This window comes from Myodes glareolus, chromosome 5 (genome assembly GCF_982192425.1).
Source record: "Myodes glareolus chromosome 5, mMyoGla1.1, whole genome shotgun sequence".
Classification (NCBI taxonomy): Eukaryota; Metazoa; Chordata; class Mammalia; order Rodentia; family Cricetidae; genus Myodes; species Myodes glareolus.
In genome coordinates this window covers 84664296-84682753 of record NC_142030.1, presented here as the reverse complement: position 1 = coordinate 84682753, position 18458 = coordinate 84664296, and the positions used below count along the sequence as shown (strand labels likewise).

Sequence of the window (18458 nt, the reverse complement as noted above, 5' to 3'; positions counted from 1 at the left end):
CACATTGGTTGATCCTCACAAAAATTAGATATTAGGAGACATAACAGTAAAACAAATCAATGAATCATGCCACCAATAAGCTGGGTGGTGGTGGCGCCCACCTTTAATCCCAGCACATTGGAGGTAGAGACAGGTGGGTCTCTGTGAGTTTGAGTTCAGCATGGTCTACAGAGTGAGTTCCAGGATAGGCTCCAAAGCTACAGAGAAACCCTGTCTCAAAAAATAAAAAGCAGAGAATAAAGGGTGAAGGTTTCCAGCCTGTCAGCCTTCCCATCAGAACCAAAACCCCTGTGTTTTCTGCGTTGATGCGTTCTAGAGAAAACAGTACGCATGGCAGAGAGCTTTCTTTCCCTTGAAGTTTCAGTCATTCTAATGTTCCTGTCCCAATGGTGTCCAATTATCTGCCGCCAGGAGTATAGACAACCTCCATAGATTCATTAATTGTTTGCAAGGAAAAGTCAAATCAAGACATAGAATATGATTTAAATTGTGCTTCATATTTTTAAAAGGAATTTTTCACTCTTCTCTGCTCTATTCAAAAATTGTATTATCTTATTGACTAACTTATGGACATATTTGAAGCACACATGCCTTTCATTACATACATTTTGAGTTCTAGTCATTTTGAAATTAGATTTGAAGTAAGTTATGGCTTTCTTTTTTTGTGTGCTCTTGGGAATTGAACCCAAGGCCTTGCACACACTAGGCATGTACTTTACCACTGAACTAAATCCTCAGCCCCATATCTGATTTATTAATAGGAGGAAAAATGATTTTATTTCTACTTTTACAAGAAATTAATGATATGAACTCATGGGAGCGTCTAACATCTCTCTACTCCAGACTCCTTATTAAAATTAAGAAATGGCATATATTACAATTTGGGAACCATGCTTCCCACAGGGCTGCTATCAAATGAGAGAATTCCTAGTCCGATGCTATCAAACATTGTTCTGCACTTAATAAGTCTGTATTCATAGCTTAAGCAAGTACAAGAATTTCTTTATAAGACTACATTATTTGATGTGAACTCAGCTATCACTATACAAATTAATTATATTTATCACACAAAGATATAATGTAGTGTTGCCCTTTCCACAAATCCAAAGAGAGACTCATATCTGGAGGAGAATTGAGTTATACTTTTTGATAATTATGCTTTCTCTAATAAATTCATTCAATTCCCCAAACACCTGGAAAGCTGAGATAGACCAATTTAATATTGGTGCTCTTGCAGCAGAATTCGGAAGGATTTATTTTTCCATTTGATTTATTTGCTTATTTTCATAAATATAAACCTTATGTTCACAATTTTAACAATTGATAGCCTTGCTTTTGCATCTTCCTTGTCTGTAACAGGTTTATTACATAGAGTTTAGGTGTTGGTACTTTGCTATGATGTATGTAGCTCTCAACCATTAGAAGAGTGTCTTGGAAAACTTCACTCAGGACAGATGTCCACTAAATACACACACACACACACACACACACACACACACACACACACACATACACATTTACTAAATATATGTATTTAGTAAATCAAAATGCTGCAACTTTTCATTACTTGGTGTAACTGGCAACTCAAATGCAGGCTGTGAGAACTTGAAATCTGCAACAGTTGTAGAATAGTGCTTGGTCTCTAGAAGTCCATCACTCATCCATAGAACACTTACCTGTTTCCTCCATCCACGCATAGACCTCCATGGAGACATGGCTGACTGGCGCATTCATCAAAGTTGAACTCACAGTGGTCTCCAAGGAATCCAGGTGCACAGTCACAGGAGTAAGCCCCGAGAGCATCCTGACATGTGGCACCATGTTGGCAGGGCTGGGATCCACATTCATCAATTTCCAACTCACAGTTCACACCTTTGAGAAAAGCCAGCGCACGAAGCCAGAAAAGTTTTAGCAAAGTGAAAATATTTTAGCTGCTTGGCAATACTTTATTTACTAAAGCACTTGTCAAATGCTATGTTACCCAAAATAATTTTCCTCCTCTACTCTAATTGCTCTTAACTCTGTGTGCTTGTGGGAAGCTGCCGAGAGCAGAGCAGCTGTCGCCTGAGAGAACTGCTGCCTACAACAGCTTGTGGCGGTTTTGTCTGTAGAAACAAATAAGGTATTTTTAGGGCAAAATTATTGGTAACTGTACTTTTGTTGGAATACTAAAATGTACTGTTGGTTTTATTTTCTTTCATTATTTTGAAACACTTGGTTTGGTTAGGCCGCATACAGAAGAGTGGGTAAAAGCTCAGGCAGGCTGGACTGGTGTCTGAGCACAGGCAGTCACTAGTTGTGAGTTCTGGTTGATTTGTATAGAAACTTTAAAAGCACAGAAACGGACTGTCTGTGCTTACCCACTCTGTACGACTGTGCCTCTAATCCAGGATAACAAATCATGCATTGAAACATTGAGAGACTTGCGAGACTCCACAGTGGCTCCGAGGTAGTGCTTGGCTTGATTTTGTTCTCTTTCCTTGATCTAAAATTCAGTAGAAATGTTCCAGTAATGTCTTGTGTTGGTTTTTTTTACTTTTATTTTGTTGAGAATAAAAACATTCTATCAGTAAAAATGGAGAATTGTCCAATAGCATTAGGTCCACCCTCATTTACTATTTCTTCTGTGACCCTCAGCATTCATTATCTGGTGTCCCTAACCATCCTACCTCCTCACCACTTAATATGCAATCCCTAAAAACTACAAATAATATTATGTCAATATTTTCAGAAAGTTTTTTAATAGCTTCTCCTAACATTTTCAGAAAAGTGAAGTTTTCTTTAAAATTCAATTACAGCTTCTAACAGATGGAAGCCACACTCCCTGCTGTGTGTGCTTGCAATGAATGGATCTGTCCCTACATGGATGTGCCCTTACTAGTAATGCCTCATTCATTACCCTCTACTTCCCAAGAGTTGGGTTGAGTGGAGCAAGAGTCTGGAAATTACACTTAGCTGCCTATTAAAACCTCTGGTGCTGCCTCACCATCCGCTCAAAATGCCCTAAAATATGAATGTACTTATCATATTTCTTACTCCTCTGCCTACAGAATGGTGAACTCTTCAGTGACAGAGTCTCTTATTTTCTGTGGTATTTGGTATATATTTTTGAACAAAGGATATGATCAACTAATTTTCAATGAATATTTGTTGCAACTGCATGGATATCATTTTCTTTCTCCCTGAACAATGAGCTGGTGAACCAGGGCAGAATTTCTAGGTGCTTCAGTAAAGCGAGATGTACTGTCCCACAGAAGCAGGGAAGACAATTTATGGCTTTGACAAATATTTAAAACAAATCATGTGTTCTCAAGGACTGTCCTAAACTTATGATACACATTTGGAGATGTTTGTCCCTTATTGTGAACCTTTTGACAACTGGAGAAGTGTGTGAACATTTCTGCACCACTAGATAACACACATCATACGCTATCAGTGTGGAGCAGGTCTCACACAACAGGCTGACCGCATCACTCACCGCAGCAGGCAGAGAGCATGTGACAAGGGAAGGATGGCCATGACAAAGCACCCTCAACACCTTGCCCATTATCTGCAGAGCCCATGCTTTGAAAATCGCTGTGCTCCAGGTTAATTATGCTAAATTTCAGATTCCATGCAATATATGTGATCCTAATGCATTCTATGCTTCTTCAGAATAAGAATTATGTTTTCTAGTTACGGGCTCCTTGTGTAAATCCACTATACAGTTATTAAGGCTTGTCTGTGACATGAGTGTCTATGCACAGAGTGCAGGTAGATCTCAGTTCTATTGCTGCTGTGAACACTCTGGGCCACCCTCACACATGCAAGCAACAACAAAATTTTAACCAGAATGCCAATAAAGCTTACTTGGACTTCTTTCTTTCTTAGTTACAGCTCCTTCGTTTCCTTCACTTGTCTTATTGTCCTAGGTAAGATTTCAAGTAATATGTTGAACAAGAGAGTAGAAGTGGGCATCAGAGAGTTCTAAAAGGATGAAATAAAATGGCCAAGAAAAAAATCTCAAATATTTAATGTCTTGAGCTATCAGGAAAATTCAAATTAAAACTTCCTTGAGATTTCACCTACACACACTAATTAAAAAGTGGTCCAAATTCTAGTAGAGAAATATCATCTCATCCATGCTTATTGTTGTTATGCTCATAACAGTCGGGAATGAGAACAGCTTAGACTCCCATCAACTGATGAATGGATAATAAAAAATGTAGTGCGTTTACATAATAGGGTATCATCCGGCCATGAAAAAAAGGCAGCATGAAATTCCCAGGTAAATGGAGAGAACTAGAAACCATCATTCTGAGCTAGCTGAGACCCAGAGCAACACAGGCTGAATGTTTCCTCTCATTTATTGATATTACTTTTGGATACTCAGATTAACATGTTTCATGTGGAGTATCCACGGAGGTCAGAAATCTCATAAGTAGTAATGACGGTAAGACCCTATTGCTGAGGACACCACATACCCGAGTCATAGAAAACGAGGAAATCGAGCTGTAAGTGACCTGAGAGCTTCATTTCTAATGTCCAGCTTTCATAGTGATTAGCATCAGTCACAGTCATACCCAGCGAAGATCTCTGCGAGCTACAGTAACGAGTGGCCAGGTAAGACATACCCACTGGTACAACAGTGGTGTGGATGGCATGGGAGTAATCACTTGCTTTTGCGTGGCTGACTTAGCTATTTTTCTTGTTTCTGTGGCAAGTTACCCTGACCAAAGCAACTTAAAGAAGGATGGCGCATGTGGCTTGCGGTTCAAGGGTACAGTCCATCATGGCAGCAGAAGCTTGAGATGACTAGACACATTATATATGAAGTCAGGAAGCAAAGAGTGGTAACATATTGAACATATTGAGTTCAGCTAACTTTTTTTTTTGTCATCCAGGACCCAAACCCACAAAATGGTGTCACCCACTTTATCATCGATCTTTCCACCTCAATTTCCTTGATCAATATATTCCCTCACAAGCATGGTCAGAAGACAATCTTTATCAAAACAATCCATGACATATGTGCCTGGAAGCTTGTCTCCTAGGTGAGCCCAGATCCTGTCACAATGACACTGTACCAACAACATTAGCATTGCATGGTTCTGATGATCATTGCATGATCTGAGCCTCTTCTCAGATCTGTGAAATCAAATACTGTATTTCCACAGTGAATTCCTCAGGCGAGTGGAATGCATGCTAAAGCTTGAGAGATGTTGGTACACATTATATGTTCATTATGTTGGAAGTATCACTGGAAATTTCAGTGCATGTTTTTGTTAGAGATATCGTTTCCCTAGGTGAAAATATTCTTTCTTTGAAAAACGGTAAGTGAGCCTTCTTCCTGGGCACTGTCAAGGCTGTCCTTTATCAGCACGATAACTCTTCCAGGTGAGACCTTAAAATTACACTTTCTAAACTGTGAACTAACATTCATTCTTAAAATATAACATTTCTATTTATGAAATAAAATAAATATGAAATATTTATATTTACGAAATAAATATATGCCTTATGCTTAAAAGTAAGTTTAATGTGTACCTTATATGTAAAACTTAAAATTATGTCATTCTTATTTTAAAATAATTTAGAATAATTCATATACTAATGATTTATTTTTAATTTATTCATTCATCATCATTTCATAATTTATTTTTTGTGTGTATGTAGGTGGTTTTTATATATATTATGTATGTACACATATGCATAGGTTTATAGGGACCAGAAGCCAACACAGTGTGTCTTCCTGAATGCCTTTTCACATTTTTTTTTTTTTTGAGACAGGATCTCTCTGAACCTAAAACTCACTGATTGGCTGACTTGGCTAGCCAAGGAGCTCTAGGGAGGTTGGGGTTACAGACAAGATCTATGAATTGCACAGACTTGTTTACCTGGGTGCCCTGAATCAGGTTTTCATGCTTGCTCTGTCAGGCACTTTACCAACTGAGCCATCTCCATAGCCCCTCAAATATTTATCTTATAATGAAAGAATGGAATATTTTTCTATAGGTTTCTTTCACTGAGAATTTCAATACATGTTTTCACTTGATTTTTATTATCCAATTGTTTTATTATCCAATCGGCTTTTCCCTACCCTACTACAAAACTGTTTTCTAATACTGCAAGCATCTTAATGTAAAAGGTATACACTATTAATTTCACCAACATAAGGAGGACCTCAATTACATAAGGATTTGGTGCATAAACTTGAGCTAAAATTAGACAAATGCTCCAGGTCAAAGTCCTTTTTGCTAAAGAAACCTTTAAACACTTACTTTGAGCTTGAACTGTAGCTGATGCTTATGCAAACAGACTCTCACCTAAGGCTTCAGTTTGGCTCAGGCTCAGCTCATTTTCACAGCCAATGAATCACAGCTCGTGAAGTGCAATAGAGTGCACAGAGGATTCATGCAGCGTGAACCCTCTCCACATGCTGTGGCTCTTTTCCCCTATCCTACCTCTCTGTCTTTTAAAATTTACGTCCTTTTCTTGCTTTGCAGCTCACAAGCACACAGTGTTTTTTTTCCACTCTGTAAACCTAGTTCTTTATGCTCACTCTAAACTCAGATACAGCACTCAGCAGCTGGGTCACTGGAACAGTTTCCAAGATTCATTAGGAAATCTAGGTAGAGTCAGGGAACACAAGAGCATCCATGTCGAGTGTTCATGCTCTTCTTTCTCCCTCATCAAGTTTGACTTTCTCTTGATTCTACCCGCCTTCTCTGGGATTTCTGGTAATTGGTCCAGACTGCCACAAACATCAGTATTGACGGGACAGCTCTGAGGTTAACCAACAACCAAAGTCTCTATGTTAAGTTCACATGAACTTAATTTCTGACTCCCACCCTTTGATATTCTTAGATATTATCAATTAAATTTGACCCTCCGAAGATAGGATCTGAACATTTCTCTTCCACATTTCTGGATAATTGGTATTCAGGGATGAGAGCCAAGATAGGCTACCAGAACATAGCTACTCTACTTCTGCAGGTGGCCTATTCATTAGAACCTGGTGGGGTTACTAGTGGGTATACAAATGAAAACAATGGCTCATGCTCTTCCTGATCCTATGGCTAAGACAGGACTGAAGAAATAAAAGGGATAGAAATTTAGAACTGTCTGATCCTGAAAGTGACTCCATGAAGCCCATGGACTGAATCCAAAGGTACTTGTCATTCTTGTTGTTTTTAAAGTTTTAACTTATTTTCAATTGAAATAATTGTAGATTTTTATGGACATAATGTTGAAATATGTGTAGGTATTGTGGATTGACCAAATCAAGCCAATCAGTACAAGCATTTACTGTTTTCCGTTCTGTGATAAGAATACTTAGAATTCTTCCTATGGTTGTTTGAAATACACACAATAGCCAAATATAGTTCTCAAGCAATAGAACCCTAACACTTACTCCACAGCTGTCACCTGGTATTCATTTACCAACATCTTCCCTTTCCTTAGCCATGCTCCAGCCTCTGCCAGCCGATGGCAGCCACCGCTCAATACCCTATTCTTTGTGTCCACTGTTTCAGATTCCACATAGGAGACTGGCCCTTCATGCCTAGATCTGGCCCTTCGTGCCTGGATGACTTCACTTAACATAATATCTTCTAGTTTCATCCAAAATATGGCAGAAGCAGAAGACAAGTGACTGAGAGATACATGAAAAGATTTCCAACATTTCTGATCACAGAGGAGTACCAACTGTGACATTATCTTACAACTGTGATATTGGCAGTGTTCAAAATAATGCATAAAAGTAAATGCTGGGGAAGCTTTTGGGAAAAGAGACCTCTATTTTATTGGAATGTTATGAATTTTAGAAAACAGTATTGAAGATCCTCAAAAAAAAAACCCTGAAAATTAGTTTACCATGTGATCTAGTTATACCACTACTGAATATATAGCTTAAAATATGTATAATATGTAATATATAAATATGCATTGTCTTCTTTCATTCACTGACACACTATTTACAATATTCAAGATATGGTAGCAACCTAAGTATCCCTCAATTGATAGTGAGGTTTTATTTAAATATGGCATCTATACACAAAACAAGACTACTTAACATTTGTGAAAACTGAATCTAAATTTGCGGCTGTGTAGAGCTTCTACTGAAAAATTGATACATGCTTACAAGCTCAGCAAATTCACTAGGTTTTTCAGGATTTAGTAAGCTTTCTATCTAGTTATTAGTACCTTCTAGATTTTGACCATTTTCATAAGTGATTAGACATGCATATTATTGAATATAAAAGGAAAACCAACCACATATTCAGGGTACTGATGTCATTGCACTTACCAGAATACTCTTGAGGGCAGACACAAGTGTATCTTCCTATCTCATTAAGGCACACAGCCTCATTCATGCAGGGATCAGAAACACATTCATCTACTTCCAGGTCACAGTGCCTGCCTTGGTATCCAGGCACACAGAAGCAGGAGTAACCATTGATCCCATCCTGGCACACAGCCCCATTGTGGCAAGGGTTAGAAGCACACTCATTGTGGTCTGTCTCACAGAACTTTCCAGCATATCCAGCAGGGCAGATACAGACAGGGTTCTCAGGGTCTTCATGGCATGTGCCTCCGTGTTGGCAGGAGTTTCCTCCACAGGCATTGGTGGCAGCGTCACAGGTCAGCCCGCTGTACCCAGGAGGGCATTGACACAGAAAGCTCCTTTCTCCCGCAGTAGTCACACAAGTGGCATTTCCTTGGCAGGGACTGGACAAACAAGGGTCCTTCACATCTTCACAGCCTTTGTCCAAATCATTGTCTATGTCTGAGCAACAGTTGTCTTGTGGAAAACCCTTGCATGTAGAATTGTCTGGGCAAGAATTCAAGAGGCACTTGGTATTGTTTTTATTGCAAGACGAATCTAAAGGGAAATATAAAATATCAAGATTAAATTTACAAATGGTTGAGAGTAAAATTAAAGAGCACCCTTTCAAACATATTCGTTATCGAAACATATCACTGGATATGTTCTAATGTTGAGTTTTAATTTTTCATTCATCTAGAAGTTTTCTATAGTTTGTAATAAGAAACTAAGATGGGGCTAGGGAGATGCCTCAGTCAGTAGAGTACTTGGCTTGCAAGCATGAAGACCCAAGTTCAACCCCCAGATTCCATATTTAAAAATCAAGGTTTGATAGCAGACACAATTCTATCACTTGAGAGGTGGGTCGTTGGGACTCACTGGCTAGTAAACCTAGTCTAATCAATGAGTAGCAGGCCAATGAGAGACCCTGTCTCAAAAGGGGTAGACGATACCTAAGGAGAAACATCTGAGGTTGTCTTTGACCTACACATTGGTGCCCACATTCACACTTGTGCACATGCACATGCGTAAGTACACATTGCAAACACACACACGCACATGCATGCATGCACGCACACATGCACACATGAACAGGAAGAAAAACGACTTCACCACATTTCTTCTGTGTCTTCCTTTCCTCAGGTCTAAGTGCAGATGAATAATGAGAACCAAACACTGCTAATCCCTCCAGCTATTCGGAATTCTGATGCCTGCCTTCTCTTATGGAAGACTTAGGAAATACTAGATCACTTACAAAATCATCTGCAAATTAGTTGCTTAACAGAAATACATACTTAAAAGAATTCTGTTTCTTGGTTTATCACTAGCTGTTTAATCAGCATCACTCTTTTACGCTCTAAGAAACAAAACATAGAAAAATAAAAACTGAAAAAAATCCTGGTTGTCTAATGTGATACACTGCATTAAACATTCCAGGTCTTCACACATAGCATTTCTCCATCACACAGCAACACAAAATAGCTACATACATTTCACAGACCAAAAGAGATAATGTCCCACTGAAACTATATTGAAGCCAAGGGTACAAACTTCATTTTCCTGAAAGCTTTTCTGTTCTAAGAATCCATTTTTGAAAATACAGCTGAAGTAATAGCCCCAAGAAAAGCAATAATTTTGCGACTCTGTCTAAATTGATTGGATACACTTCTAGTTTATCATCTGAAGCATTGCATGCTCGAGGATATAGAACATTTTAGAACTCCTGAGAAGGCCATGTGTTATGATGCCTATAACCCTAGTACTTGGTAAACAGAGGCAGGTCTCTATTTGATACCAGCCTGAGGTATGTAGTGAGAAACTCACGCTGGTGCATGTGCGCGTGCGCGTGCGCGCGCGCACACACACACATACACACGAGGAAGTCATTTGCAAATCAGAGTTATATGCCCAAGTATACTCGTAATTTAGTTTGATGAGAGGAAAACATTTAAGTACTCACAGATTCAAAATGTACTCTTTTGAAATTTCAGGAAGATTCTGGGGGAACATGAATGAAAATGACAGGGAAACCAAGAAAGAAGACATTCATTCTAGGAAACCCTGTCAGGAATCTAACAAGACAAAAACGAGAAGATTTTACTAAAAAAGAAATCCCAGCACCCCAGACGTGCCATCAGTATCAACATTAAGCAGACCGGAGAGTGGAGCCTCATGAGGGATGTGTCAGAAAAGAAAAATGCAGCGTTCTGTGTATGAGGCAACAGCAAATAAACAGACCAAGCCTAAAACACAAAATAACTTTCATCGCTGCTTATTTGAGGGGAAATGCTAAAAGCTAGAAAAGAAAGGAAATCAAATCATTAAAGGTCGGTAAGTAAAATCAACACACAGACTGAAGAGAAAAGTAAATTACAACTTATGAGAATAGCACTCTGCTACAAAATGACAAAAAGCTGTGACGGATATCGGGAGCGACAGAGTTTAGTGGTGTGTGTGTGTGTGTGTGTGTGTGTGTGTGTGTGTGTGTGTCTTCTCGAAGAATTAAGTCATCTTTTGTCACAGTAGGATGCCAAAATTTTTATTTTGTTTTGCACTGCTTTGCTTTGCTTTGAGACAGGGTCTCTATATCTACAGAGTCCTGGCCTTTCAGGAACTCATTATATAGACCACACTGGCCTCACAGAGATCTGCCTGCTTCTTAAAGGTGTGTGCAACCATGCCCAACTAGAATACCAGTACTTTATGTATCTAAAGATGAAAGAAACATTCAGGAAATATAAGTAAAATCAAGAAAAAATTGCTCAGTGTACTTCAAGGAATTTGTCCTGGAGTGCCCCTCTGGCACATGAAGCAGATATGTGCTTCCTCATAGCCCTGGAGATTCTGAAAGGCTTACCGAAATAAATTCAATAGAATGTTTGCAAAGCAAACCAGGTGGATCTAACTACAGTCCACACCCTGTCCCCCATTGTTCTGTTTCCGCGCACACCGTGATATGCTTTCAGTGGGGGTCCGAGCCTCACCCTTTCCTCTCCTTGTGTAAGGTACCACTGATACTGTCTACTGTGTAGGTTTGTGATGTGTCCCTAGATGCTAACAGGTTTTCCTACAAAAGCAGTCAGCATATACACACGAACTAATGAGAACAATTATCTGTCAGAAAGAGAATTCCATTTTTCAAATTATTAACTTCAGTTCACTCCATTTGATTTGACTTGAACTCTTTCTGTCTTTGCTTCCAAAATGTTGGGATTAGAGGCATGTGCCACACTGTCTGGCTAATTTAATGCTTTATTGAGATGAACAAATTGAGTAAGTAAATAAGCAGCTAAGGAAACAGAGTGAGGACAAAAACCTAGGATGGCTGTCCGTGACCTAAGGATCATGGCCATTCCAACTTCTCCACGATACTTGAAGTAAAAAAGTCACACGTGTTCTTATATACCTGGCACACTACATTCTCTCAGTGAAAATAAGTCATTTTAATAATTGTTATGCTTTAGAAACAGACTCATTGACAAGATTTAAATTGATCATTGGGATGTAGTTCCCAAGAAAAAGGGCGTGAAGAGTTTAACTTTCATATTAGCTTTCTAACCGAGTAGAAATTTTCACTGGGTGGTTAATGTTCAGAACAATCCGCAGGCTACAGCACGTTTTCCTCGCAGTAAAGTTCGCCATCTACTGGCGCTCTTAAAAAATTCTTTGTTAGAGAGCTTTAAAACTTGCCCTTCCTTCCTTGTCTCTCTCAGAGCAGCAGAATTCCTTCAAAGAGGACATCCTGAGTGATCCCAAAGAACACATCAGCAGGAGACCTGGTCCAATTGAAGCACCAAAGGGGCCCTTGCTGCGAATGCAACAGACTTTCCCCATCTTCCTGGAGACTCCTCTGAGTAGTCGGAAAGGCTGAAAACAGTGGCAGAAGGAAAAAAAAAGCATTTCCCGATTTCCCGTAATTTTTTATAAGTAACTATCTTTGCAGCTCCCATTTCCATCTTAAAATGAAATGATTCTGTTTGTTGAAAAATAGGAAAAAAAGAAAAACAGGAATTTTATCAGTTTTAAAGATACTAAAGACTCATATTTCTTTGCATGTATGTGTCAGCATGTTTATCCTGTAACTAAATTCAGATGAAAACCAGGCACACTGGCAATTTAGTGAATTGTGATGTGGACCCTATTTATTCACCTGGTGAAACAGGAATGACTCTTTCCAGGGGAGCAGTTTAATCTTTTCAGAGGTTGCTTTTGACACATTTACTCTTTAGTTCGTTCTGGTTTTCCTCCTCTTACAAGAAGCAGATAACCAAATGCTTTTTGAATATTCAATTATCTAAAAAATTATCAGCTTACTGTTTACTATCTCCTCTTTGTTAACTTTCCCCTTAACCAACAAAGAGAGAGCGAAGCAGAGGGGCCAATGGGACAACCCAAGCCTGTGTCTGCCTGAGCAGCCTCTGTCTGCTCCTCTGCGAAACCAGAGCAGGGCATTGTGTTTCAGGGAACTTTATGGAGATTACATAATTAGACTTTAATCCTTGGCAAACATACTGAGCACTAAATAAATGCTATCTATATATGAGGTTGTGATAATGATCTAACTAACTATACCGAGAACAAGTTGTGTTGTGCTTGGCATCTGTTTATTCTAAAACATGCTCTACAGTTATTTCCTGAGTATGAATTATGCAAGCCATGCCTCTTTAATGAGTCTTTATAAAAAACATGCACATGTATGTGAACACCAACTATAATCACCACACATTACCCATATGTAAAGAAGTAATGATTAATACTCATTAAAAAACATGCTCACATAAATATTCTGTTGTTATCACTTTCTCGATCTTTTCTGAGGATGTAGGGCTCTCTAATCATGTCTGCCATTCATTTTTATTGATACTGAGTTTAAGCATCAAATTCACTCTCTGTCATCAGAAAGACGGTTGGGGAAATGGATGGAACTATTATGTACATATCATATCTGGGTCAAAAATAGCAATTTTAATGTGCCCATATTTAGCCAAACTAAACACTACCCAGTAGTAAGTATATGCACACTTATTTGGGTTCACATTGCTCAGAGGCATGAATTTTCCTGAATTTATTTATTTATTTTTGTTTTTCTCAGACTAATGGGATATGGCCAAGGACTTAAAGAACCCATTTCTAAGGGATGTGCTAGGTTTGGCACAGAGTAACTTTGAAAGCATGACCAGGCTGTAATGAATGCTTTCTGATGTGTGTAGAGAGAAGATTAAACATTTACTGATGAGATGCTGTTTAAACGGACTGGGAGACAGAAGTGTGTTGGCAGAGTCAAGCCAGAATCAACAGGTCTAAGAATTTTAACTTATGAAAATGAGGGTACTTGCTGAATTCTCCTTAGCCTGACTTTCTGCAGAAAATGAAATTCTATTCTGAGTCTGGGCTGGATGGGGGTGGAAGTGTATCTTTATTCAGGACATAGTCTAAATGACTTGCACATGGTAGGTGGGGAGCAGAAAACTGTTGAATAATGAATGAGGGAGCAAAACCAGCTGAATTCTCATGTAAGGCTTGCTAGGAAATTCTTACTTTGGCCTCCTTTGGTAAGATCAAGCAGAACGAGTCATCAGTTAGAGCATTTGCTTTGACCCATAGTATGACAGAATCCACAAGGAATGGTTAAACTGAGATGGAGATGGATTCTTTTTAGACAATCTCTTCCCCTGGCATTTCTGCTGCACCCCGAAAGCTAGGCAATCAGTGTCATATATGCAGTTATTTCTGAGCATGTGGTCTCAGATACCAAATCGAGGCCAGTACAATGCCATGGGAAGAGTATGGGTACATGACTCGCTAGCTAGATTTAAATTTTGGTTCAACTAACTTCCGCCTCTGTGACTCTAGGAGAACAATTATCACAGTGCCTCGGTGTCCTTTTAATGGGGATAACTCACAGTCATGTGTACAACAGGTGAGCACACAGGTTTTGGATCCTAGGTTTACAATTTGGTTCAGCGACTTACTGAATCTCTATGGGTTCTGTCATGTAGTTACAATTGTGCCTTAAGTCTCATTGTCATAAAAATTGTACTCTTCTGTAGAATCACTGCAATGGTTAATTATCAAACACCTAACAGTGCTTGGCACAAATGCGCAATGCCAGTTCTAGGTAGTTTTGCTGCTTTCATCACCAGGAACAGAATTAATGATATACATAACATTCCTTGGAAAAAGTCAAGCATTAAAAAGTTTTTAATCAATCCCATTTGCTTTCTCTGGACAGTCCCAAACCCAAGTGCTGTAGCAGCCCTCTGTTAACTAGGGAAGGTCAATTTACAGAGTTGGTGCTTGATAAAAACACTCTCCAGTAAATAAATTCAGGAAATGTGACTTATGATATCGAAAAGAACATTTTGTGTTTTTAGAGTTCTAAGACGTACAGGTTTATTGCCATCAATATCCTCGGGAAAGCAAATGCCATACTCTCTCTAGGTAGAGGCCAACACCTCCATGTTTACAGTTACCTCTCAGACAAACCCTCATGTGCAGCTTCCTTGCTCCAGCTGAGGAAACTGTGGCCACAGTTCACTGATGCCACTCATACCTCAAAGTCTGTAATCTAATATTACTTCCTTAAAAAGTTCATGGCTTTTTTGAGAAACTTTCCTGTGGCTACATCTTGAATATCTTGAAGAAAATAAACATTTTGCTATATGCTTTCACATGTATCTTCTGATTGCTAATGAAATTACGTTCCTTCCCATCCAAAGATGTAAGTTTCCCTGTGTAATAAAAGTATCTCCGCTCCACAATCTATAGTCTGCACACCTAGGAATATGGTTGGGTTGGGTCTTGGTCATTATGGTTTGGGCGATACATCACATGGTTTCTACCCTGGGCTACAATCATGCACACTGTATAGGAGGTGCCTTTCTTCTTCTGCCAACCTCAGGAAATGACGAAGTAATGCAAATTGTGAAGATCACTTTTTAGTAAATGTTAGTCAATGAATATTTGAATAGGGTTCCTTCATGTGTCTTTGCCATCTATAACCAATCAGTCCCAGGTTCTGATATTATTATAACCAGTTTATACTTTAATAATGATAGAATTATACTTCATAGAATAGACTTGCACTTTATTATAGCCATTGCTTCTAGTAGACCAAAAGTGGAGATTCTCTCTGTATAACTAAAAATATCCTTAATAAAAAGGAACAAACGTTCTACAGTATATAAGACCATGTTTTAAAAAGTGATCTGCAAACACAGCTGCAAATCATTTTCCATTGCAAAGCAATAATCAGAAAAGCTTAGAGACACTGCCTCGGCTCTTGAAAGAGATGAACAGTTTTTACTTTACTGTTATAGTCTTATCCATGTGCTAAGTAAATTTACTGTATATAATTAAGGCCAAAGAAAACACTAGTCATAATTGATACAATACATTGAAATCAGCCCTTTGAAGTCTAAGAATTCCTTCTAAACACTAAAATTGTATAGACAGTCATCAGAAATGTATATATGGAATGTTAACAAAGACACTCTGTAGTGGGGCAATGACTTTCCTAGACACCTTAGCTATCAAATAAAAACCCAGTGCCTAGAATAGATTACCTCTCTTTAAGTTCTTGTCAGTGGGGACCCATAGACTGCCAACACTACAATCCATTGTGTTCCTCTTGCTTACCCTCCCGGATTTGATAGTAAGACCCCATTGCTGAAGACAGCACATATTGAAGACATGGAACATGGAGAGAACAAGCTGGTATTAACCTCAATGTTTCGTCTCTACCAGGTGGCATTTATAATGCCAGAGGATTATACTTACACTACGGAGGTGGGGGGTGTTCACCAATGTAACTCCTTTGTGAACACTGTGAGCTGCACAAATGATTGACCTGTCAAGATATGCCCACTACAGCAATAGTGACAAGAGAAAGGAAGGAATAAAGGAAGAAAGGAAAGAAGGAAGAAAGGAAGGAAGGACGGAAAGAAAGAAAAAAGAAAGAAAGGTGTTTTCATTCTATTAAAACCACCCACAATATAGAATTCATGTCTAGTGCTCTAACTGGGCCCTAAGTTTGCAACTCACTATGCCACAGACACCAGAGAAGAGTCTAATACTATTATTCTGTTAAATAGTATTAAACAGGTCCCAAGCTATTATCTTTATAATAGACTACTGCATCTCTCAATCTTCATCAGAAAACTTTTTTTTTTTTTGTAGAGAAGGTAGATTAACACTGAGACTCACAATTGGTTGTTGTGCAAAGAACAAGACACTGTGATCTGCTCTATATAAATCAGGTATCATAGCCCCCAACACACACACACACACACACACACACACACACACACACACATGGCACAGGGATCGTGTTTAAATGGGGAATGAAAGACTTAAGGGCCAGAAGCAGTGGACATCTACAACAAAAGAGTGTTTGATGGGCATGACAGGGCCGGTGCCCATGTGAACTCACAACAGCTCTATCTGCGTAGGTAAAACCAGCACATGGCCAAGCGTGGAGTTCTGTAGTCTCATCCCTAACAGGAAAGTTATAGGTAATAGATGGCTTTGGGGAAGGAGTGGTAATCTTATACAGGTTTATGGCCTTAGAAAAACTACTTATGCTCTAGTAGATGGTTCTGTACCTATGCATATAAGACAGCACTAAGTGAACAGAGTAGGTTTTTTTTTTTAAAGAGAGAGCATAGGTGAAAAAAAATGGTAGTGAGGACATGAATTAGAGGGGAGGGAGGAAACAAAGGTGTACTTGATCAAAACACACTGTATCCATGCATAAAAATCCTGAAAAATAAAGTCAAAATAATAAAAAATTTAATGTTATTATTGACATAAAATGTCTCTAAATTTTGGTTTCCTTGGGATTAATATGTCTCCCTATAATTTCATTTAATTTCTATGAAAAGATTATGGAATGAAGAAATAGTATATTCATCTTATAAATGTGGAATGTCAAATAACCTCACTGGTTTTGTGCATCTAATATGTAACAGAACAGAATGCTAAGGGACTTCAAGACATTTATCTAAAAATAAAGAAGTCTGGTAAAGAAGAAAAAACCACGAGGAGAAGCACTGAAAAGGTTATTTTAACCTGTTCTTCCCAAGCATCAGTGTTCATCTGAAGCTCAGCAAACGTTGTTAAGCCGTAGCGTCGGCATGTGTGGGTTGAAGCCTGACATTTGCTTTCCTAGGGAGCTCCCAGCTGCTGCTGTTGGCCCAGGAGTACACGAAAATAACATGTATTTGTACCGGCTCGGCCTCTCAGCGGGTGAACGGGGGCCGCATACAGTGAGAGCTCTGCGGACTCCACTGAAAACAAAACACAGGACCATGGAAAGGGCTCAGCCGATGAAGGCACTTGCTGTACCTGAGTTTAGTCTCTGGAGCTTGCACGGTGGAATGAGAGGACCAAGTCCCCAAACCCATAAGCCACGGCACACATGTGTGTGTGCACACGCATACAAATAAATAGTAAATATAAAGATAAAAATGGAGAAAATTAATTTTAACTTATTTAGTTTAATCAAGTATACCAAAAATATAATCATTTCTGTATATAATCACTATAAAAATGAGTGAGATAAAATGTTGCCATTTGTATTCTTTTTGAAATCTGATACATACCTTACACTTTGATGTGTTTTCAAAGCCACATGTAACCACATGTGACCAGGAACTGATAACCCAGAGAGTGTGGCTCTTGATGTTCTCATGTGTTTGTAGAAGGCCTAGAAGAATCATGCGCGAGTGGTGACTGTGCATGACATAAATTTCTCTAATTTAAAATGTTTTATTTTATTATTGTTGTAACTACAAATAAGACATCTTGGTGTAATTGTGGGTAAGTGAATCCACGAGAGCCCGAAATAAAGGGGGGTAATAAATATTTATTGGAGAACACTCATAAGCAACAAGGTAGTGAGCCACCATGGTACTCTGCTCTGCGAGCCATGGGAGTTGTGGTCAGATCTCCCACCACCACCCAAGACAGAGAGAGAACCGTTCCTTTGCTCTTAAAAGCAATCACAACCCAAACAGAAGACCATGCTCTTAAGTCCAGTACAACCAAAAGTTATTGGCTGAATGAATTCCCACAGCACTTCTCCGTTTTGTCTAAACTAAAGGGTTTTAAATCTAGGACAAATATTAAGTATTGTCCAGTAGAAGGAAACGGG

At 38.9% G+C, this 18458-nt stretch overlaps 1 protein-coding gene across 1 annotated transcript in view; it reads right to left on the bottom strand.

The window, feature by feature from the left end:
* LOC148122129 (protein crumbs homolog 1-like) overlaps window positions 1–18024 on the bottom strand; it is an 88714-nt gene extending 70690 nt beyond the window's left edge. The window contains exons 1-6 of the mRNA XM_087906650.1: window positions 17913–18024; window positions 17533–17592; window positions 8288–8863; window positions 7394–7592; window positions 4464–4582; window positions 1677–1872 (exon numbers count right to left, since the gene is read on the bottom strand). Of these exons, the coding sequence (XP_087762776.1) occupies window positions 1677–1872; window positions 4464–4582; window positions 7394–7592; window positions 8288–8863; window positions 17533–17592; window positions 17913–18024 (1262 nt within the window). The remainder of the gene's footprint in view (window positions 1–1676; window positions 1873–4463; window positions 4583–7393; window positions 7593–8287; window positions 8864–17532; window positions 17593–17912) is intronic.
* Window positions 18025–18458: the final 434 nt, after the last annotated feature.